We start from the raw sequence: 23,328 nt of genomic DNA on the forward strand, positions 1-23,328 counted from the left end.
TATTTTCGATGTTCAGTAATCTAGTAACATTGGCATATATATATATATATATATATGTATAGTCAGCGGCGTGTTCTCTCGATGCCGGGACCATCACATAGCGTGCAGCCCTGTATCGAGCTGCCGCCGCCAGTAAAGCCGTGTGTCCGTGGCTACTCGCTTGGCAGCGCATGAGTAGCGGCGCGCGAGCGCGTATCTATTTCGCATTTTGGATGTTTTCGTGCGCTTTTATTTTTTCTCAGGAAAACCAATGAGGCAAAGCTGAACACTAAACAAATGCGTGATTCGGAGGTTATTTGAGGTGCCCAACAACTTCCCAGTTGATATGTTTGCAATTCAAGCAATTATTTAAAGGTTCAATAAGTAAAAGTAATTATTTAGGTAGCACTTCGTGATAAAAAAATACTGGCCGTAAGTACATACGAATACGGCTACTATGCAGTCGGCACGAATCCAGAGCTCACCGAGGGGCCCGATTTTTATTACTCCTTAATTATTTCATTTATTAAGCACAAGTAATTTCCCCTATGTTGTCCTTGGTGTCAGTGTTTGTTGGCTTCTTATGATATGACTAATAAAAATCGGGCCCCTCGGTTAACCCCCTTTCTTCTCGTTTATTACATAACGAGGGTCTCGAATCCGGCAACATTGATGCATTCACGTAGCATGTGTGCGTTTATTGACCAGCTGCCTTCACCCAAAAAGATCACGTTCTCGTGACGCCTGCGGCAAAAAAGACGTTCCACGTCCGCCGCCAGGGTCTGTGAGTGGTGGCGCTGGCTAACAATCCCAGGGTTCTACTAGGACACATAAATACGCAAGAAAGTGGATGGGGAAACAGCGCCGCGGTAGCTCAATTGGTAGAGCATCGCACGCGAAATGCGAAGGTTGTGGGTTCGGTTCGCACCTTCGGCAAGTTGCTTTTTCGTCCACTTTAATTTCCATTAACTCACAGTTTCTTTATTTCATTTATTAAGCACAAGTAATTTCCCCTATGTTGTCCTTGGTGTCAGTGTTTGTTGGCTTCTTATGATATGACTAATAAAAATTGGGCCCCTCGGTTAACCCCCTTTCTTCTCGTTTATATATATATATATATATATATATATATATATATATATATATATATATATATATATATATATATATATATATATATATATATATATATATGTATAGTGAGACTGAGGTTGGTCTGTTCTGGACCACCGTCACTTTCAGTTCGCTCCGCGAATAGGCAAGACGTGTTTCTAGCGAGGTCCTCAATAAAACTTTGCGATGTGGGGAACACGCTTTCCATGGTGGATTGCGGAGCTCAAACATGTTCGACGTAATGCTAATGGATTTGTCTCGCATTTTGCCGCTGAATCCTCACTGAATTTCTTTCTTTTCGTTTTCACGTGCAGTTGTGCAACGTAAAGGCCTTGGACCCCAGTGTGACGTTTGGCATCGCCGTCTACGATATCGACTACGACGACTATGAAAACAAGTGCTTCTCCCTGAACAGAAACAACCGCAACAGTCGCCTGAAGGCGGTGAAGAAGGTGGTGGAGTCCTTCAGGAGGCAGAGCTTGAATTTTTACGAGAATACCTGTAGAGAGTACGCGTTGTCCTAAGAGTGGCCACCTGTTCTTGTCCTCGGCCCCGACACAGACTGATCACGCGAGGAATGCCGTGAAATATAATAGTCGTAATCGGTGCTTCCCGACTTTTTTTCAGCGAACAGCTGTTGACACAAGTGTCCGTCTAGCAGACCGTGCGTCACAGAAAAACTCTTCTCGTATTTGTTCGTCCTTTCGTCACACGTTGAATGCGTCACGCTCGCTATGACGCAGGACAATGGAGAGAATATAGTCCCTAGTAAAATTACTATAGGCAACTCTCGCGCAATGGTCGTTCAGCTTGTACGGCAATTGTGGTTAGTAAATGTCTGATTTTGAGGCCTGTGGCTTCAAGCATTCTTGCGGCGTTATTTACTGGGCTTTATCTGTCTTTATTAAAGGCGTTGGCATTTCTCTTGTTACCGAAGGAGTAAACTGTTCGTACGTCCCTTTTTCGCGTTAGACGATCGATATAGAGCCAGCCAGCTGTGGAGGAAGACGACGAACTCGCAAGCAGTGGCATGAAAATTTGTGGCTGGCGCAACCTGAAATTTGGGGGTAGGCCAACTTGTAATTGGATTTCAGGCCAACCTAAATTTGGGCATTTGTTAACTTATATTTGGCGATTGACCAAGTTGAAATGTGTGTGTCAACCAACTTAAATTTGGGGGAGGACGAATTTAAATTTGGGCCAACTTGAAATTTGGGTGCGGCCATACTTGAGATTTTTGGGTATCCCAATGTCCAGTTCAACGCTGCTGAGCGTCCTTCGAGTTACGAACACCTCGAGGATGAGCGAGCGAGTTGAGACGCTTGGCGCGTTTTCAGTGGGACTTGCCGAGGCGCAGTCAGAAAGCCGGCGAGAGCTTCTGGGGACAGGGAACGCGCGAATAGCGCAGGCTTACGTGAGCGACAACGAGGATGACGTGGCGTCGCGGCGATGCTCTCTCCCTTCACGCAATGCCTCACGCGCTATTGCGGCAGCTGGTGTTCCCTTTCAACCGCTGTGCTCCGTCGAGGCGCGCACATCGAGCAAACGACCAAATTTTGATACCTGCAAGGATAAAAAATAAAGCAGCTACTGCATGACCATCAGAAATATTTTATGCTGCTCTGCTCCTGCGAAAGAAATCAAGTTATTAGTGGAAACGTGACACCAGTTTCGGTGAGTATTTTCTGCTCCGATAAAGTGGCAACACCGGGGATACGTCGCTCAATGTCGTCGCTCACGTGAGGTTCGACTTGCAGGTGACCAGTGGACGCGACATTTACCTTCATCGCGTCGCCTGTCGCCATGGCCCCCCTCGTGGGTACGAGCTATGTTTTGAGGCAACAGCGACAACAACATTACTTACATGGGTTTGTGCTTAATTCTGCTTAACCTCGGTAGCTCAAGGAAGCTTCGTGTCATTTCGATTCCAACATACCGTTCGATCTGCGTGTTTTCGTTTTTAATTTCAAAGCGAAATAGAAACGATATGCAATTTTTTACTTTGGTAATTTATTTTATTTTATATACATATCTTTCTTCTCTCTGTCTGATTCTTTTCACTTCTATTTGATTCTACTGGAAATCGTGCCCAACCCTTTATTGCTTATTTTTTACCGTCTCAGTGAGAGTTAAGAACGTCACTTACTACGCGCTATGGCATTGCCTTTTGGTACTCACCTTTTATGTTCGCATATCTTTTTCCTCTTAGTTCTTGCGGATATTATATGTCCTACCTGGGCTAGAATCTAATCCTCGCGCTCGTAGTGGGAACGTGCTCTAGTTTTGGGCCATCATCGCCATCATCACTTCCTCGAGACGCCTCAGCTTATGTGGAGCCAGCTCCTGCTAGTCATCGAACGGCGCTTCAGTCTGTATCGGTGAGCGGTTATTCTTTGCCGTACGCCTCGAAAAAACTATCGCTGTAGCGTGAACGAAAAATCGAAACGCCAAGCTAATAACTGCGTTACAACTCTAACAGATTGCGATTGTGAAAACTGCCTGTATCTCTTAAAGGGACGAATATGACAATGCGTGCGAGAATGTTGGTGCTTGCGCGGGTTTTCGGAAAGGCCCTGTTCACAAAATTTTTGGTGCGTTTTCGCACATGCGTTTGCGATGGCGCGTTTACGATGGCGGCAGAATGCAACAGTTCTTGCATATCGAATTACCTCTACGGTGACCTTCCCGTTCACTGCGTTATTTTGAGATGTCGCACCGTATCAGTCAATCAATCAGTCAATCAATCAATCAATCAATCAATCAATCAATCAATCAATCAATCAATCAATCAATCTGATTATCAATAAATCAATGCAGCTAGTACGCGCGTGTGCTTTTATGTGCGCGCGTACTTTTTTTTTGCGTCCGCAAAAATAAAAGCTGCTCTGTTCGCCGGACTCCATTGGAACCAGTGGGAATGTTGTTGAAAACTTGGATGGATGCGGAAGCTGATGCGACTAATCGGCGAGGTATTTTGTGTGCATACGTGTTTCGCGCTTTGAAGTACGAAGCACGCGGTATACGACGTGGCTCCTGACACGTTGCCCGATGCGTGTGTACGGGAGGAGATCGAGTCCTCAAACTACGGGAACCTGTGCTGCAAAGGTTGTTGGGTGCGGCTGTAGGCGCGACAGGTTGAACGAAGGATTACGCGCTCTGTAGTAACATGTGCATTGTGGTGGTTCGTGATAAAAAGAATATGCTAGAGACTCACCGTCTGACAAACCGACAGAAAATAGGGGAGTGCACTATTCTCCTTATTTGTCAACGACATGCTTGAAAACGAATGAAGGATTGTTCAGACTTCTTGAACCACCTTTGTGAAGCGTAGCGTTTATAATATAGGGCATACATGCAAGTTTTTTTAGCTCTAGAACTAGGACGTGTTGCAGCACTCAAACGCTTTGATGCGTCATAGCACGCTTTCAGCAGTAGTAAAGTAGGCGCTGTCGCGAAGTAACCCTTTGTAAGTGTTCGGTCCGGGCCTATGCTTCCCTCGTTTGCCTACTTTTGATCAATTGTGCCTTGTAATGACAGATTGTGCTGATGCTCCATTTTGTTAGATATTCAAAAACACGCGCTCGCACTGGACGACTCTTTGCCGTGACTAGACCAAGGAGAGGCCTTATCGCGAGGAGGTAAACAATAGTTCAGTTTAGATTGATAATTTATTCATTCAAAACTCTATTGTGGTTAATTGTTCTGTAACTTGTTCATCGCTAGAAAAAAAAAACGAAGACGAACTATATATTTTTTGTTATTTCACCCCCAAATTCCGTGACGTCAAATTCATCACCGCGCACTATATAACCACCTTCTAAATGGACTAAGTTCAGTCTCTGCGTCTTTTGGAAAATATCATAGCCCGTCTTCATCAAATAAGAACTAATATATATGTCTGAGTAGAACCGTGAAGATCCATCGGACGTAAAGGCGCGCCGGTGCTGAAACATCAAGATGGCGTCGCCACTATTAGGTCTTTAGTTTCTACGCGTCTTTTCTTACTAATTAAGCACCCGCAGAAGTGCGCTAAGCCACTACTCCCATTTCTGCATGAGGAAGGCCTCGACCCATTTATTTATGTGCACATCTAAGGCGTAGGGCAAGCTGTGTGAAATAAAATGTGCCCTCTCATGATTAGAGTTTCTCCAATATGTACTACAGCAGGTCAATTTGCTAATACGGTTCAGCTCAACCTATATCTTTTCTTTAGGCTTCGTTTGAGCACTGTATGTTAACAGGAATTTTCTTTTTCGTTCCAGCTTGCCAGCTCTGTCGCCGTCATGCAGTACCAACCTGGCTATTACAACGGTCCAGCTGCCTACGGACAGGCGTACGACCCGTCAAAGTACGCGCAGACTCCGTACGGACAGACCCCGTACGGACAGGATCCGTACGGCCAGGTCGACAGCATGCAGGAGGGTCCCGACGAGAAAGCGCCAGCCCCTAGCGGTATGTAATGTAAAAAAACATTGAATCACCGCTGGTTGTCGGGATAGTTGACTCGTAATTATTGCGGTGTCATATAGCACGACGCGTAACAATGCGAAATGGGACGCTATTGCCTGTCTTGGTCTTCACATCCTTCCACGGCCTAATACATCGAGGCAAGTAAAACGTTGCGGTGCATTTTAAGATCTCTTTGCTCATAGTTGAGCGGTGGCTTTGACATTAAGTTATTTAGAGCATCGTCACGGCGGAGAAAGGCGACCTCGCGGAGCGCTGTAACCCCGCATTTCTGAAATTTTCTGCTTGCCAGCAGATGACGCTACGGACAGGCAAACCAGCCGACGTATGCATTCTGTGATGAATGAGGACGTCCTTGCCGATGGCCCTTGGCTTTAAGGATGACAGCGTAAAAGTTAATGACTCAGCGGCCGAGAATTGTAAAAGACCACAGCTAGAAGAGTGTTCGCGCAAAGGCAGGGAACGTAGACCTATTAGGCCAATAAATATATTCGAAAGTCACAACAGACGGAGATGCAGGCAACACGAGAGCGCTGCCTGAATCATGGTCCGTTGTCCGTTTCGCGTTATTCGTTCGAAGATGTTCTAACTCGTCCAGCTTGCTGATATGATCCCATAAATCTGTATTAGGATCGATGGTTCGTTTACCACGAACCATATTAAGCCAGCAGAAAGGCAAACATAACGAGCTTAGAGGTATCTACCAACGAACCGTTTGGAATCAAGTGGTTATAGTATCCATTCTTAAGTAGCATCAGATTTTATGCAAACGTGATGGTGTGGCGGTGGAACAGCGTCTTTCTTGTTTTGTGTACGCGGATGACATTGATTTTATCATAGGAGAGTGGGATATATATTGAGTTTATAGCATCTATACAGCGGGAAAAGCGTCTTACATTTAGTGTAGAGAAACTAGGCTTTCATCGTGTTTAAAGGTACGATTGATCAGCCGGTCACGTTACAGGAAACCCTAAATCAATGGTAGGTAAGTGCTTATACCTAGAAGTATGTGAAAAAAGGGGACACCTTGACAAGCATGGTTTAATCAGAGCTCAACGGTATAATGACGTGGCCATGGTAGAACATATGAAGTTACAACGTATATGAAGTAGCTGTAGATGCATGGAAGAGAGTAATGGGCCCCGGACTAACGTTTGCTGACTCGGTGCTGCTCTTAAAATCAGAAAAATAGTGAGAAGTGGACGTTAACCAGAGAGCTATCGAAAAAGTAGCTGGGAAGATGTGGAAAAACCGCAAGGGAAACAGTATAAGGCGACACACTGCAGCCTGGACGTCCTAATTTCCGAAGGCTCAAGGCAAAATGTACTTTGAAATTGACTGAGCGATTGGTATGGATCAAAATAGAGAGGAGGATAGGATATTCGTATATTGCCAAATTCCATATATGTGGACGTCTAGTGCTACGCAAAGGACCGGGAAAGTAACTAGCGAGTATTACGCTAGCGCTGCGAATAGTGGCAGTTACTATAAGTGTATTAAATGTAAAGGCGGTGATGTAGGAACAATATACCGGATAGACGCACTGCATAGGAAGCCAGCTATGAAAATATACCAAACAGCCAAAAATAAAATGAGCAGAGAAAAAATATTTAAGATAATTGGAGGGGGAGTGCTGTCCGTGCTGAGAAAGGGGCAGGGTGTCTCATAACGCAAAGTTGCATGGAGCTGTGCATCGAGTTGTCGAAGAATACATCGTGCGTAGCGTTTGGCAATGGAATAGAAACCATTTATAGTATATTCTTACGTGTAGCTGAAGCCCAATGCTATATACAATTTATTTACAGGGACGCTAACGGAAGGCCACAATGGCGACGCTATATCAAACGGGGCCACGTCGTCTTCCTCCTCCTCAGTGCAGCCACACTGTGGCGGCTGTTTCGTAACATCAACCCCGGCAGTAGAAGCACCGTCCCGGTGCTTAATCTACACATCCGCGGTTAAAGGTGTGTGGTATGGCTTTAGTCTCGCCACGTGAACGATGTCACTTGCAGCCGACGATGACGCTGAGAGGTCGGCGGGGATGACTTCATACGTGACATCGTCGCTTGTCGCACCACACGGCATGGGCCAGTGTAGCGCGACAGCAGCTTTTCGGAAAGGCCCACACGTTGAATGGGTGACCAGAGAAGCACCAGAGAACCCGGAGTAAAGTGCACGTCACGATGGTGGCAATCATAGAGGCGTCTCTGATGCCCCTGTGAAGCCTCGAGACGGGTGCGGGCAAGTTGGCGCGCGTGGTCGGCGTGTGCGATCGCGTCGCGGGCGTATTCAGTGGCTGAGCGTTTGGCCGAGGGCAACAAAGTGTCTAAGGGCAACGCGGGTTCTCGGCCATATAGTAGATAGAATGGTGAATAGCCGGCAGTGTCGTGACACGATGAATTATACGCGGACGTCACATATGGTAAGTGAAGGTCCCCGTCGTGGTGGGCGGTCGCGACGTACTTCGAAAGCACGTGGGTGGTGGTCAGGTTGAGGCGCTCCGTGAGGCCGTTGGTCTGTAGGTGGTAGGACGTGCTGAACTTGTGCTTCGTCGAGCAGGAGCGGAGGATGTCCTCGACGACTGCCGACAGAAAGCTGCGGCCACGGTGAGTGAGTAATTGGCGCGGAGCACCGTGCACTAAAATTATGTCATAGAGCAGAAAGTCAGCAACGTCAGTAGCACAACTTGTCGGGAGGGCTCTGGTGATTGCGTACCGCGTAGCATAATCAGTAGCGACGCGACCCATTTATTTCCGCAGCCCGAGAGAGGAAACGGTCCAAGCAGGTCTAGGCCAACACGGAAAAAGGGTTCCGGTGGGATTTCGATAGGCTGGAGACCTCCAGCTGGAGGTGTGGAGGGCTTCTTCCGGCGCTGACAGGGCTCACAAGCGGCAACGTAGCGCCTCACGGAGCGGGCGAGACCCGGCCGAAAGAATCGACGTCGTACACGTGGTGCGTCGTGTGTGTGCGAGAGGCCCAAGTGTCCAGTCAAGGGAGCGTCGTGAAGTTGTTGGAGGACAGTCGAACGCAGGTGCGATGGAATTACGAGCAGAAGGTCAAGGCCGTGTGGATCGAGATTGCGGAGGTATAATGTCCCCTCCTTAAGGAGAAACATCCGGAGAGAGGCGTCGCCAGGCGTTGACTCCAGATGGTCGATGAGGGCTCGTAACGAAGGATCGCGGCGTTGCTCGTTGCCGATTTCAAGCAACTGGGACACAGGGAAAACACAAGCGTTGGCGTCAGCATCAGTTGCTTCGTCGACGGGGTAGCGGGACAAACAGTCGGCACCCTGGTGCAAACGTCCCGTCTTATATACCACGGAGAACGTATATTCTTGAAGCGTAACGCCCAGCGAGCCATTCGTCACGTGGGGTCCTCAAGCGAGGATAGCCAGCAGAGCGCGTGGTGATCAGTGATGACACAGAAGGGGCGTCCGTACAAGTATGGACGAAACTTCGCAACAGCCCACACAAGAGCGAGGCACTCGCGCTCTGTGATTGAATAATTGCGCTCGGTGGGTGATAGAAGTCGGCTGGCATAGGCTATAACGCGATCATATCCACGCTGGCGTTGTGCTAACACTGCTCCTATGCCGTGACCACTGGCATCGGTTCGAACTTCCGTTGAGGCAGACGGGTCAAAGTGGGCCAGAATTGGGGGCGTGGTAAGGAGAGTAGTGAGCTGCGAAAAAGATGCGGCATGGTCAGGTCCCCAAGAAAATGGGGCGTCTTTCTTCAAGAGGTCGGTAAGGGGACGTGCGATGGTCGCAAAATCCTTCACAAAGCGTCGGAAATAAGAGCATAGCCCTACGAAAATACGAACGTCCTTGTCTATTTTTCCGGTCGGTGGTGCGGCGAGTAGGTCGGAGAAGGAGCACGGCGAGACGGGGGCGAAAGAGATTGACGACGGGAGGGAGAAGGCGAGCGGGAGTAGCAGGGTCGCGTCAAAGGTGTCGCAGGGTCAGATGATGGAGCGGGCATGGAAGGGGCGAAGGAAAAGGATGCGCAAGAAGGGCGAGGGTGGTAATTAGGAGAATAGCGTGTCGGAGAAGTCCAGCGGCTGCGGCAGTGGCGAGCGACATGTCCAATGCGTCGGCAGTTAAAACAGATCGGCTTGTCGTCCACGGTTCGCCATTCTGAGGGGTTGCGCTGTCCATAAGAGTAAGAAGGGCGCGGTGGGGCCGTGCGTGGAGAGAGAGGTTCCGAGCATACCGAACGAATGGAGTGCAGGCCGACGTTGGACAACTCTTGACGGACGACGGCCTGGATCAAGGAGATTGTCCACGGAGAATGATCAGGTGATGGGAATGAAGGGGCCGCCGGTTGTGCCGATTCAAACTAACGACGAATGATGCGGGCCAACTTGTCACATCGCGACGGCTGGTGGTAGAGGTCCTCACAGGATGACGTAGCAGCTGTGTTGGGAAGTCGCGCGATGTGCTGGGATACCCGGCGGCTTTTAGCATGCTCGAGACGGCGGCACTCCTTGAGGATCGTATCGATGCTGGTGACGTTCGTAAACACCAGTAAATTGAAGGCGTCGTCAGCAATGCCTTTGAGGACGTGATTAACCTTATCGTCCTCAGACATGGTCGGGTCAGCCTTGGCACAAAGGGCCAACACGTCGAGAATGTACGACACGTAGGACTCGGTCGACGTCTGTACACGTGTGAAAAGGGCTTTCTTGGCATTTACTTGGCGACCGGAAGGGTTACCAAAAAGGTCGCGGCGCTTCTCTTTGAAGAGATCCCAGCTCAAGATCTCCTCTTCGTGAGTCTGGAACCATGCATGTAGAGCTCCGTCGAGGTAAAAAAGAACGTTCGCAAGCATAATAGTCCGATCCCACCTGTCACTGGTGCTGACACGTTCGTATAAGCGGAGCCAGTCGTCAACATCAGACCTGCCGACTCCGTTGAAAACACCAGGATCCCGAGGGGGGGCAGACGGCGACGTAGGTCGGGGCTGCAGGCGGAGACGGTTATGCAGATGAAGTGCCGCCAGCAGGAGCCGAAGTCGCACTGTCGCCGTTGCGACCGCTGCGAAGCTCCATGACGGGTACGGGGAACGTCCACCTCCACCAAATTAATGTTACGTGTAGCTGAAGCCCAATGCTACATACAATTTGTTTACAGGGACGCTAACGGAAGGTCAAAATGGCGACGCTAAATCAAGCGGGCCCACGTCATCTTCCTCCTCCTCAGTGCAACCACACTGTGGCGGCTGTCCCGTAGCAATATTATGGCGTACTGTGACTGTAACCATCCATCAATAAATGTAGAACTGGTTTCCATGCTCAAAGCAAGAAAACCAGTTCGGGGAAGATTGAGAAGTTTGGTGGCTCCTGCCGCCACCGCGCTTCAAAATAGATGCTGATGTCATAACAATTATCATGACGGTCATCAACTCATGATTGTCAGGACGTTCATGATAATTACTGACAGTGACAGAGGAGCAGCCGATAATCATAAAAATTATCTTCTTGATCACCATCATTGTCTGCTGCTGTGGTGACGATCGTGATGATGATTAATTATGATCATTATTACCATCATCGTCTGCTGCTGCTTGATGCAAGCGCAGCTCTTTATAATGCAGCGGAGCATCTTAACGTTGTTGTCCAGGAGTTTCAAAGGGCGCTTCAAGTTGGCACGGAATTTCTCTCAAAGCTTCCCTCGCGTACTGAGCAGGATTGCTCCCAAGATCGTGTGGGATTCTACAAAACATATCGAGTAGTCGTGAGGCATAAACATTTCCAGTAAATAAACGAAGGGTATGAAAGAGTCACCTAAGTACGGCGTTTATGCGTTTACTGTTTAAGTGCGGTGGAGCTGTAGCAATATGCGTTTGGACTTGTACAAATGGTCACGAAAAAAATAGAACGCTTATTTTACGCGATATAAGGACAATCATTCGACCTCTTCGTCGCTGTGGAATCGTCAAATTACCGTCGCAGAACACTCGAACAGGATGACTACAAATGCAGGTGTACACGGTGAATGCACGTCCTTATCCGTCCATTTGTCTCAGTTTACGACCTTTTTTTCATTGATTCTTCAAGTCCAGTAGTAATCAATTACCAGCTGGCCCGCTGTAATGCCTTGCTTAACCACACAGGAATATGTAATCGAACTAGTCTGCTGTTCTGCGATTAGATGTTCCCTTCTCGAATCTACTACACTCTACTCGATCCGTTTTCACGTGTGCTTGTATCGTGCAGATAAAGACTTGTGCGCCAGACAGCGCTAATGAATGCACTGTTCTAAATACGTACGATGTTTTTCTTGTTTTGTTGTTTTGGTGGGAAAGGCATGGCACGTAAGCTACTAAAACTAGCTGCATTTTTTTTCTTGCCGTTTCTTCTCGCAGGACCTGTGGAGGCCCAGCCATCGTAAGTAACCCTATTTATCGTATAGTGGTCAACGCGTATGTTCCCAAACTGTTCGATCCGTCTGGGCAATGCGTCGGAAAGGTGGTTGCTGGAGCAGCTCAAATGTGTTAGTACATTTTGAAAACCTTTAGGTTGCACGCTCTGAAGGATCCGTGAAACAACCTCATCACCATTGTAATGAACGTGACTACGGTGCATGCCATCACGAATTCTACGGGGACTCTTAAAAGGGTGCGGAAGAGTAAAGGAAAATGCACAGGCAACATGATCAGACGGGACTACTAACTTACTGAATGCCAGCCAGGAATGAGTTCATCGCTGTAGAGCAAAATTGATGCGAATACTGTTTATTTATGCGTAACATCGCATTCAGCGTTAAATAATTTCGTTTATCCATAGAGGTCACACGCTCCGCAATGAGTATTCCCTTAGAAAAAATGTTATAGAAAGTCCATAGACAGTCTATAGACATTTGTCTATGAAGTCTATAGACATTTCTTTAGACTAGTCTATAGACATTGTATAGACTTATGGCCACACACTTTTTATAGACTAGTCCATAAAAAGTCTGAGTCTATAGACTGTCCATACACTGTCTATAGACAGTCTATCGACTTATGGCCATACTTTTTATAGACTAGTCTATAAAAAGTCTGAGTCTATGACTGTTTATAGACTTAGGGCCATACACTTTTTATAGACTAGTCTATAAAAAGTCTGAGTCTATAGACTGTCTATAGACTTACGGCCATACACTTCTTATAGACCAGTCTATAAAAAGTCTGAGTCTATAGAATGTCTATAGATTAATTAAAATTTATGTTTGTAGACAGTTGTCTGCAGAATGTCTATGGACAAGTGTATAATCTTAGTTCTACTTTTGTAGACTGAAGTCTATAGAGTGTCTATAGACAAATGTATATAGACTATCTATAGACTATTCCTATAGCCCAGCCTATCGACAGTCTATAGACTTATGGCCATACACTTTTTATAGATTAGTCTGTAAAATGTTTGAGTCTATAGACTGTTTATAGACTGTCTATAGATTAATGAAAATTCACGTTTGTAGACCAATGTCCGTAGAATGTTTATAGACAGAAGTGTATAGGGTTATACAGTTTTATTTTTGAAGACTGAAGTCTATAGAATGTCTATAGACTATCTATAGATATTTGTCTATAGACATTCCATAGAGTTTGGTCTACAAAAGTAGAACTGTATATATAGTTCTACATTTGTAGACTGTAGTGTATAAAATGTCTACTTCAGTCCACAAGAATATAACTGTATAACCCTCTTCACTTTTCTCTATAAACATTCCACGGACATTTGGACTGTGGATTTGGACATTTGGACTGGACTGTGCACATCTTTCAGGTGTTAATGCAATATGCCCGTGCCGAACGAACATGCTCAGGATACTGACTGTAGTTTTAAACAATCACGTGAAGAATTGCAATTGATTTCCATTTAGAACAGTCTGAAATGTCTCTTTTCTCATACTTCGAGATGAATACATTTGCCACACTTTCAGTAGAATGGAGATGAATGGGGGCGTACTGATAAGGTCACTTATCAACTAAAACATGTTACGATCTCTTAGGTGTGTTGATAAGCGTAGAGCAAATGCAATGTCCACTAAATTATTTGAATAATATGTGTGTTATCCACTAAGAAAAGACCACCAAATTAATAATCTAGCTCTTTTTTTCTTTTGTACAGCGCATATAGTACATAGTCTGTCCAAGACGACGGCACTACATGCCGTGTGCCTGTGTGTGTCACGTCTCACTTTCGTCCTTGTCTTTTTAACGCGCTCTGAGCCTCACTACATGCAACAGTAATGAAAACCGGAACACTTATTACGCACGACAAGGGCTTCATACCATGCACGACTGGCACAGTGCGAATCTGCGCCAGCAGCTGCCTAGTGATTAACAGCACGTAAACTGCATAAATCCGAAGCATCGAAAGGAGGCGATAACCTCTGCTGCTAAACTGCTTAAAAAAGAGACAAAAAAAAATCTTTCAACTACCGTCAAACGCAATGCCTCCAGTTTAAAACGTGTAAAGTGCTTCCCGGAGCGACTAATTTATTGTTCTGTAATTTTTTCGGCTAAGTTGCGAAGCTGCGAGTGACTGAGCTTATCGCAGGTTTCATGCTCCAAAAGCGTTTGTGGTTGCAGATAAATAGATTGGGTGAATCTAGAGATTTCTGCTAGATATTTCTTCAAGTTTCGTGTTTTGCATGCGGTAACTTCCCAAAATTATTTAGATTGGTTACCAGGATAAAAATACTGCTACTTTTAAACCATGCGAAAACGGCAGCGCACACACTGCTGATTCATGCCCCGCAAACACGGCCTTTCATCCGAGTACGCTAGCAGTTATTCAACTAAACGTGTCTGTTTGAAAATTCTTGATGCTAACAGAATTTCGAGCTATACACGTAAAGCGTGTTAGGATATTTTCCCTACACATGCGGCGCAGCATTCATCGCGGCCGGATCAAGCGCCCCGAAATGAGATCTACCACGCTGGCTGCCCAACACACACAATCCGCTTAGTAGTAGCTCAGTATCAAGTTAAAACATGGTGTACTTCCTTTCTTACGAATCTAAACTATAACGCTAAAATCAACAACCCGAGCGATCGCTCGCCGTAAAACATTCCGTGTAGCAGAAGTGAGAACAAGAGCGCGTGATCAAATCATGTCAACGACAAACCGACACTATACCCGAGTCGCCTGCGCTACATGCAGCCGGTTCGCACTACGAAATGCGCTCACATAATCATGAGCTATTGACGCAAAACATCTTTGCTAAAGCTTACCCTTCAGTGTAGTTGACGTGTGATGCCACAAAGAAGACACGCATACACAGACACCAATGTTCAGGCAGACACCGCACACCGGTAGAACCGTTTACGTGCCTCGCGCACTCGTTGAGAATTGACGCGGACAGACGGCGCACCGCCGCGCATGCGCAAGAGCTCCGAGCATGCGCAGGAGCTCCGCGCGCGAGGGCATGCGCGCTCGGAGGAGTGTGAGCGCCTTTTCCCACTTTCTTTTCTTTTTTTGCCTCTTTCTCTCTCTCTGCGCGCCATGCGCGCCGGAACAGGTGGCTTTTCTTTTCCATTATTCATCTTTTTTCATGGACGGAGGAAATGCACTGGCAGGTTGTATGACAAACGCCGTGGGCTATCGTATGAGACTGGAACGCCAACATGAATGCGCTGTTTGTAAAAGCCGTTACAGGGCCCTTCAGACGCATTATTGCCAGCGTCGATGAGTAATACAGCGATTTGTAGCATATCTTCCAGCGTACCGCCAAATGTGATGCACACACGTACGTTAGTGCTAATTTTCTGTTCCGATGTTAGGTCAAAGCTATCACTACACCATTGAGGTACTCATATGCGTGGCTGCGCAGGCATACCGCCGGCGAAACACTGGGTGGGCTCAGAGAATTTGGCACATATTTTAGGTGAATGAGAAACTTTGATGAATTTATAGTGCAGGATATCAGTCAACAAAAAACCGCCCGATGTTAGTGACGCAGCCGAGATATGAAGACAATGTGAAAAGTATCTGAGAATCGGACGATACACAACGCGCACACCACATGCGCTACATCGGTTCATCGCACACTCACAAAGTCCACGTTTTCAGCTACAAACATCACGAATGTCTGTGCTGTTAGCTTGATGCCTGTTTGGAATCGACTTATAGCGGAAGCTGGCGTTCATAATATCTATTATAACAATTGGATCGGCGTTTTGGTTTCTTTATTCTACTGCCGCAAAAGTGATGCGACAACTGTGAAGACTGTTTTAGGATTGCTGAGAGCGACTACGTAGATCATATCATGTGGTCAAGAAATGAGGAAGTGTACACTATGTGTATACTAAAGTCTACGAACAGGCTCTACAGCAATCTCAACAGTATACAACTTCAGTGGCTGATATCAAACGCAGCCCCGTATTATCCACCGGTACGTGCGCGTGGTTACAGCGTACACGTGTTGGGCCCAGATTAACGATGTTTGTCGATTGTCAATCTATAGACATGCAAGACCACAACTCGGAGGAAGACCAGGTGGTGAATTTGCCACCTGGTCTGCCGGCTTTCGCCACTGATTAACCACCTTTACCACATCTTCACCATCTGACCTTCACCACCTGGTCTTCGCGAAGTGTACGTCCGGGAGGCAGCCAGGTCTAGGGCCTGCGGGTGCCTGGAAGACCTTGGTGACTCGGACGTTGCCTGCTCCGCCGCGATCCTCGTTCGGTGCAGCTGCGCCGAACGCAGACTAGCAGTCTGCACGGTTTGCCCGCCGCGCCGGGGTTGCAGTGCCGTCGTGCATGAACCAGTGCCATATCATCGCCTTCGCAGAGGGCGGTTGTATTGTAAAGGGCGGTTGGTTCGCAGAGGGCGGTTGTATTGTATGGGAACTCGGCATTACATATTATCGGCTTTCTTCTATAGACATTCAATACACCGGGAGTAGAGAAAAAGAAATGGAAACCTTGTCGGCTATTGTCTACAATATAGAGAGTCTATAGACAAAGTATGGACAAAATAAATAAAAACCGTATCGGCTTTCGTCTATAGGTAGTCCATATAGACGGCAAGCAGACAAAAAAAAAACAAACACCTTATCGAATTTTTTCTATAGACCGTCTATAGACTGCGAGTAGAAAAAAAGAAATAGGAATTTTATCGACTTTCGTCTATAGAAAGTCTATAGACAAAGTATATGGACAAAAATAAATAGACACTGTATCGACTGTCGTCTAAAAGTAGTCCATAGTGGCAAAATAGACAAAAAGAAACAAACACCTTATCGACTTTTTTCTATAGACCGTCTATAGACAGCGAGTAGACAAAAAGATATAGAAATCTTATCGACTTTCGTCTACAGAAAGTCTATAGACAAAGTATGGACAAAAATAGATAGAGTCTGTATACACTGTCGTCTATAGGTAGTCCATAGAGGGGAAGTAGACAGAAAAGAAACAAACACCTTATCGACTTTTATCTATGGACCGTCTGCAGACTGCCAATAGACAAAAATAAATAGAAACTTTACCGACTTTCGTCTATAGACAGTCGAAAGTCATATTTGTAAGGGTTGCGTGAGGGGGCTCAATTGTTCACAAAGAAATACAAAGCTAGTTATACAATGCTATATATATATATATATATATATATATATATATATATATATATATATGTATGTGTGTGTGTGTGTGTGTGTGTGTGTGTGTGTGTGTGTGTGTGTGTGTGTGTGTGTGTGTGTGTGTGTGTGTGTGTGTGTTGAATAGTGACGTTGTTAAATGTCCAATAGGCTGCCGGCAGAGAGGCCAGCTCTAAGCGCTCTCTTCAGGCGATGAACTGTTGTAATGTTTGCACTATCACAGTCCAGCCCACGGCCTCCAGGGTCGAGTAAATGTATTTATGTTACATAAGCAAGCAAGCACATCACGTGCCATACGAACAAACTGTGCAACGATGCCGTGTCGGCGCCGACAGGGACGAATGGATAGATGCTATGAACGTCTCCTTGAAAACGGGGCGGTGAATTGCACCAGCAGGCTCTTGTTATTTTACCTAATGTCCTACCTATATAAAAGAACAACAGAGAAGAAAAAAAACCTAATTCCAAGCAGCAAGGTTGGAATTAGGCCGTTTTTTTTTTCGCGCTATCGAGGCAGCGTGTTCGTAAACCCTAAGAACTCCCAGTCGCGAGTTTCCTGTATCCAAGTGTGGCGAGGAAAGAGAAAGTAATTTGTGCCTATTTTGCACTTTGCCCCCCCATAGAAATGTGGGTGCCGTGTTCGGGATCGAACCCGCAACCTCGTGCTGTGCAACGCAACGCCGTCGCATCTAAGCTGTACCGTACGTGACCGGTACCGTAGTTGATCGTGGGCACAATCTTGATCTGTTTAATATACAAGGAAGATATCTCACGCGTCCAGCTGATGTACGTAGCTGTCTTGTGCATCTAGCCGGAAAATTAATTCGCAACTGTTAACTGCGTGGCAAAAGCTGGTTCCAACCGCAGCCTGTATATTAATTTGCAGGCATCTGCGACTTGAATTCTACTTGCTGCTCAGACAGCGAAACTAGAAACCTTTTTTTTTTCTGGCATGTGCGCGATCAACACGTTTATACCTTGCTATAGAGCACATTCAATTGCAGCTTGTCTCCCGCACCACACGCTGGAAGCTACTGCGAAACAATACGGAATTACAGACGGGATAACGTAAATCAAGAAAGTTCTCTCGCTGAATTGACCTTCGAGAAACATTTCGGGGTGTTTACACAAGGCACTCAAGAAATGCATTCAGTGACGATTTAGCGGTACACGCGAGAGAAATGCGTTACCAGTACGTCGAGCCTTTTTGAGGTCCCGGATCCATGATTTCGCTGGAGTTGAAGCTTGCGTAGCTTCTTACCAGAGAAGTGAAGCCAAAGCTTGCGCCTCTTTCACCTCATAAACAGCGCCTTGTCCGGTGACGTTTGCTTACAGATTAGGTGATTTAGCTTTAATGTTATACTTCTAGGCCAATTCGAAAATAAATATTTGTTGTTCCGAACGAAAACAATTTCTTCTTCATAGTATTTATGACGTTATCGCCAATAACGTTTGTCACGATGTTCATATTTCTTAAGTAAAACCAGTAATGCAGAGACGCACGTAGATATTTACCTGTTTGCTAAAGTAAATAAGCCGTGATTAACTCGTGGGAAATGTTTGAAAGGCGCCTCTTCACCGTAAGTAAAGTATGTTGTTTTATCGTGCCCTCTTAAGATGGCGCCGAGGAGGGGCGTCTGTGCTGTGGTGCGGCTTCACCTTCTGGTTCGGGACATCATTTCTGCTCCAGCAGTTTTTATTGCGATCATACCGTTTACTATGTTTGCGATAGCAATTATACGGACACTTCAGGCGCATTTCTGCCGTCGCCGTGAGGTTCAATATGAGTGAAAGCGTGACCCGGCGAACGCGGTTCCATGTCACGTGCGCGAGCGAGGAACGCGGCCTGAATTCCGTGCCCTCTCCCGTGGCGCGAGAGGAAGCGAGGGTCAGGCGGGAGAGGAGGGGCGTTCTCCTCTGACGGCTGCTGCGGTCTCTCGATGACCTCCTCGCCCTCCTCATTTAGCGTTCTGCGCATGCGCCGTACCGATCCGCTATATTAAAGCCTGCGCCATGGTATAGCATACTCTAAACTAAAACTGTCTATTGCGGCGTCTACTACGGCATTAGCCACGCGAATCGCGGACGCCGTAGTAGACGCCTTTGACGGACGCCGCGAGGACGCGTTGCCGGCGCTCCAGAGTCTTGAAAGCCATCTGCGACGTGGCCAAAGTGCGCGCCCGCGCGGGCCTCATCTTCAAAGCGATCTGCGATGTTCGCAGAGTGCGCGTAGTGCCGGTAGATTCGCATGCGCTGTGCTTTCGAGGTTTCGTTCGCGTTGAAGCGACAAATGCGCGGAGGTTGATTGGCTCGCGACTGCTGCCGTTCTTAAATTCCGAAATGATTCCTAAATCCACCGTTTTCACAGACCGTTTCCGCTGCCACAAAGCGAGATGTGTTCTAGTTTACCAGTGCGCGCGTGATACCGTGCTGGTTAATTTAGTTAAAACATGTTGACGGATTAGTTGGTTTGAATCCATGATGGAATGGGTAAGCGTGGCTGAACAAGGACGTAGAAAGAAGCAGACACGCAAGGACAGCGCTGTCTCTGTGTGTTTGTTTCTTCCTACGTCCTCATTGAGTCACGTTAACACATTGCATCATCCTTAATTTAGTTAGTAAGCGAATGTTTGCAACTTTATACGGCATATAAAACTACTATCCTTATTTCGTACTGCTATCTACTAATTTGCTATCGCAATCGGTGCTTAGCCTTTCGGGCGCAACTGCAAATTTTTTGTAAACACACAAACACACACACACACACACACACACACCCACACCCACACACACACACACACACACACACACACGCGCGCGCGCGCGCCGGCACACACGCTTTCAAGCTTTCCCATCCGTTCTGTACCTCTAACACGTGGCCAGATTCACACACTTCCCACACGTTCACTTTTTTACACTTTGACGCTTCTTTTTTGTATAATTATGTTCCTGATTGTGCCAATTTCACTATGTATTAGGTGCCTATGTACTTGTATTTACGAATGCTGTCACTTTTCTGCCTAGTATTGCTGAGATGTGGGGCCAGTCAAGCTGCGATTATATCGCAGCTTTTTTCCCGCATTCCACACCACAAATTGTATCTTTGCCTCATGTATGAATATACATATGTGTAAACATTGAAACACAGTGGTGAAATAAACTCCAAATGCAGACGCATTAAATAAAGTATTCACTATGAGGGTAGCATTAGGCTACAAGGGAGCTACTGCTAACAAACGTTCTGGCTATCTGAGCTAAGTCGTCTGGTACAGATAGGCGGGCAGCTTCACTCGCTTCGATACCTTGCTGCGGCGGCTGCATTTCGAAGGGAGTAAAGTTCAAGAAAAGCTCCTGCTGGCTGCTCATAGCATGCCGACAGCTAACAGATGGCGCCACTGCCTACGGAATCTGGCGGCACCCGCGAATATATATATATATATATATATATATATATATATATAGCCGTACGCTGAAAAATTAATCCGGAGCCCTCCAATATGCAGCATCTCTCCGAACGCACTGTGCTATTTCCGAGCGTTAAACTCAACAGTGAACGCCTCGGCCTGCCTGGCACTGCGGCAACCACGTGACCACGTTGTTGTGGCAGAATGCCAGAATGCGCCGCTTAGTTTCCTTCGCAAATGTCACCTTCTTACGTGTGCGACCGCGTGACCTGCTCTGATATTATTTACATTTTTTATTTGCGCAGAGGAGTCGACTTGTGGCTGATCGCGATTGGGCTGTGCACCGCCATGATGCTTCTGATCGGTATTTCAGTGATCGTACTGGTATTCCAGGAGAACTCTGGTGAGCCCCCTTTCCCTCGTTCACGAGTTTATTGCAGAGTTTATACGTGCTTTGACTTAAATACAGGCTACTGGCACTAATAATCTTTCACCCTCTGTCCCGCTCTCTCTCTCTCTCTCGCTGCGATGACATCTTCAAAGGAAGCTTTGAAGGAGCGTGTCAGGTGACACGCATGATTACTCTGATTTGAGAACTGCTGGAACAAGTTGAATAAAATGTGTTTCATTTAGGAGGAAGAGTTAAATTATGGGAGGACGCCAACAATGTTGATCACGGCATGCCAAGTTGACAGACATGCAGGAGAACAAACAAACGTCGAATCCGGCCAACACTGATACACATTGTGCGATACATTGTCGGACAATCACTAACAGGTCGTTGCGCTCTGTGCAAGCTTGACTTTTCTGCAACGCATTGCACGTTTGTAAGCCTTACGGCTCTTCATGAACACCAGTTTCAGTTCGACAAGTTATGCTATGCTATGACCGTAGTGAGTGCTCTCAAACGGGACAATTCCTGCTCGGACAAGAAACATACAGGCGGGCTGAGCCTCCCTGAACGCCGCTCGCGAGGCTATAAAGTTTAGTACCGATTGCGTCATGCGTGGCCCGACAAAGGTGCCATCTGCGTCCACGTCACACGAATCTCAGAGTGACGGTTTCCTCCCACTGCACAACGATATCAAAGTTTGGTGCGTATACGCCGTGCGGTTGCAACGTTAATGCTGTGACACGCTTTCCTTACAACGGTTTCAGCGAGCGATATCCCTTTGACCGTTTCTTTAAGGAACGTTTAATTCACGTCAACATAACCACGCGTTGCCCTCGCAGAAGGCGCTCCCTCCAAACCGGAAGAGGTCGACTTCCCGGAGCTCAGCCGTGGTTCTTCTGACAGTTCTCCGCCTGATCCAGTGCCTATTCCCATGTCACCGGTCACATCGAGGATGCCGGCGCCTGTTGTGACTAAGACGCCCCCCGCAGTGCCCACGGTTCGTCCCGCAGTGCCCACGGTTCGTCCCGCAGTGCCCACGGTTCGTCCCGCGGCGCTCACGATACGACCTACAACGTCCACAGAGACCCCTGACACGACCACGGACACCCTTTATACCACCACGGAGACTCTCCCTGATACAACCACGGAGCCCCCTGACACACCGCCCATATCCGAAGAAGGCAAGTCTAACTCGCCGCGGTAGTTTGGCAGCTATGGCATTGCGCCGCTGAGCTACACGTAACGGGTTCGGTCCCAACCACAGCGGCGGCATTTCGATGGAGGCGAAGAGCAGAAACGCTCGTGGTACTTAGGTTTACGCGCACGTTATATACCTGATCTGCATGCTGCTAATAGGATTTACATAGGAAGACAGAATAAGCAAGGGACATGCTGACAGGCAAGTGAGACATAAAGGTAGACAAACACACATACGGATAACTAGACAGGCAGAAAAGTAAGTAGGCTGTCTGAAGTTATGTTTAGATGACGCGAGTTGTGGTTGTTGCCAGCATTTCGTGTGGAGCGTGAACATTTGAAATTTGTTCAAGGCACAGATGTTCAATGCATTACGTTGTCCCACCAAATGCATAACGTTAAGAAGTTAAATTGGGAAGATCTACGTATAGCACTTACTTATAGGCCAGTTTGCTGTTTCGGCACCGAATGCAGTGATTAATATTGAGATTTCCTTCGCATTGTTGTTGTTAAAACTTTTATTAAAGTAACCATAAAACGTTTCCGCTCCCAGGAGTTGGATCCATTAGGGCGGGAAGAGCGACAAAGGAGGAGGTCAGTTCAGGTATTATCGACCATCTTTGAGTCCCGTGGAAACCGAAGTAATGATAGGAGTATGAGGCCCCGTCCTCTCGCGGGGACCAGTGACAAGGCTCGAGGCGGCGAAGTTCTGAAGCCTCAGAGTAGGAGGGAGGGTGAATACCGCTCCTCCAAAGTGCTTCCGGCGAAAGCCGAGCAGAGCCAGAGTATATGTTGCTGATCCAGCAGCGGCTTCCCTGGAAAGGAGCGGCAAGTGGCTGATGCCAGGTTTGGAGGCGCCTCTTGGCGCGGCAGACTGGTGTCGTTGCTGTCTCCGTGACGATGCGTCGCTGGCGTGTGGCTTTAGCACGAGTAAGCTTCCCTGGTAGAGGCGTAGGATTTTCTGATAGGATGTTCTGGAGCGCGACCCTTCGAGCCTCATTCACCTCTGCCACGACTGTGTCCGGATCGATGGGGTATGGGTCGTCCGGCACTATGGCCAATTCTGACGTAGTAGTTCTGCGGAAACCCGCAAGGTGGAGAGAAGTTATGAATAAAGGGAAAATGAGACATCCACCCGTTCGTAGCAATTGCTACAAAGGAAACCCATACGGGTTCCTCGAAAGAAA

At 47.1% G+C, this 23,328-nt stretch overlaps 1 protein-coding gene across 1 annotated transcript in view; it reads left to right on the plus strand.

The window, feature by feature from the left end:
* LOC142590917 (uncharacterized) overlaps positions 1–1,694 on the plus strand; it is an 8,867-nt gene extending 7,173 nt beyond the window's left edge. The window contains exon 3 of the mRNA XM_075703314.1: positions 1,407–1,694. Coding sequence (XP_075559429.1) covers positions 1,407–1,616 — 210 coding nt within the window. The 3' untranslated portion in view covers positions 1,617–1,694. The remainder of the gene's footprint in view (positions 1–1,406) is intronic.
* Positions 1,695–23,328: the final 21,634 nt, after the last annotated feature.

This window comes from Dermacentor variabilis, chromosome 8 (assembly GCF_050947875.1).
Source record: "Dermacentor variabilis isolate Ectoservices chromosome 8, ASM5094787v1, whole genome shotgun sequence".
NCBI classification, from domain to species: Eukaryota; Metazoa; Arthropoda; class Arachnida; order Ixodida; family Ixodidae; genus Dermacentor; species Dermacentor variabilis.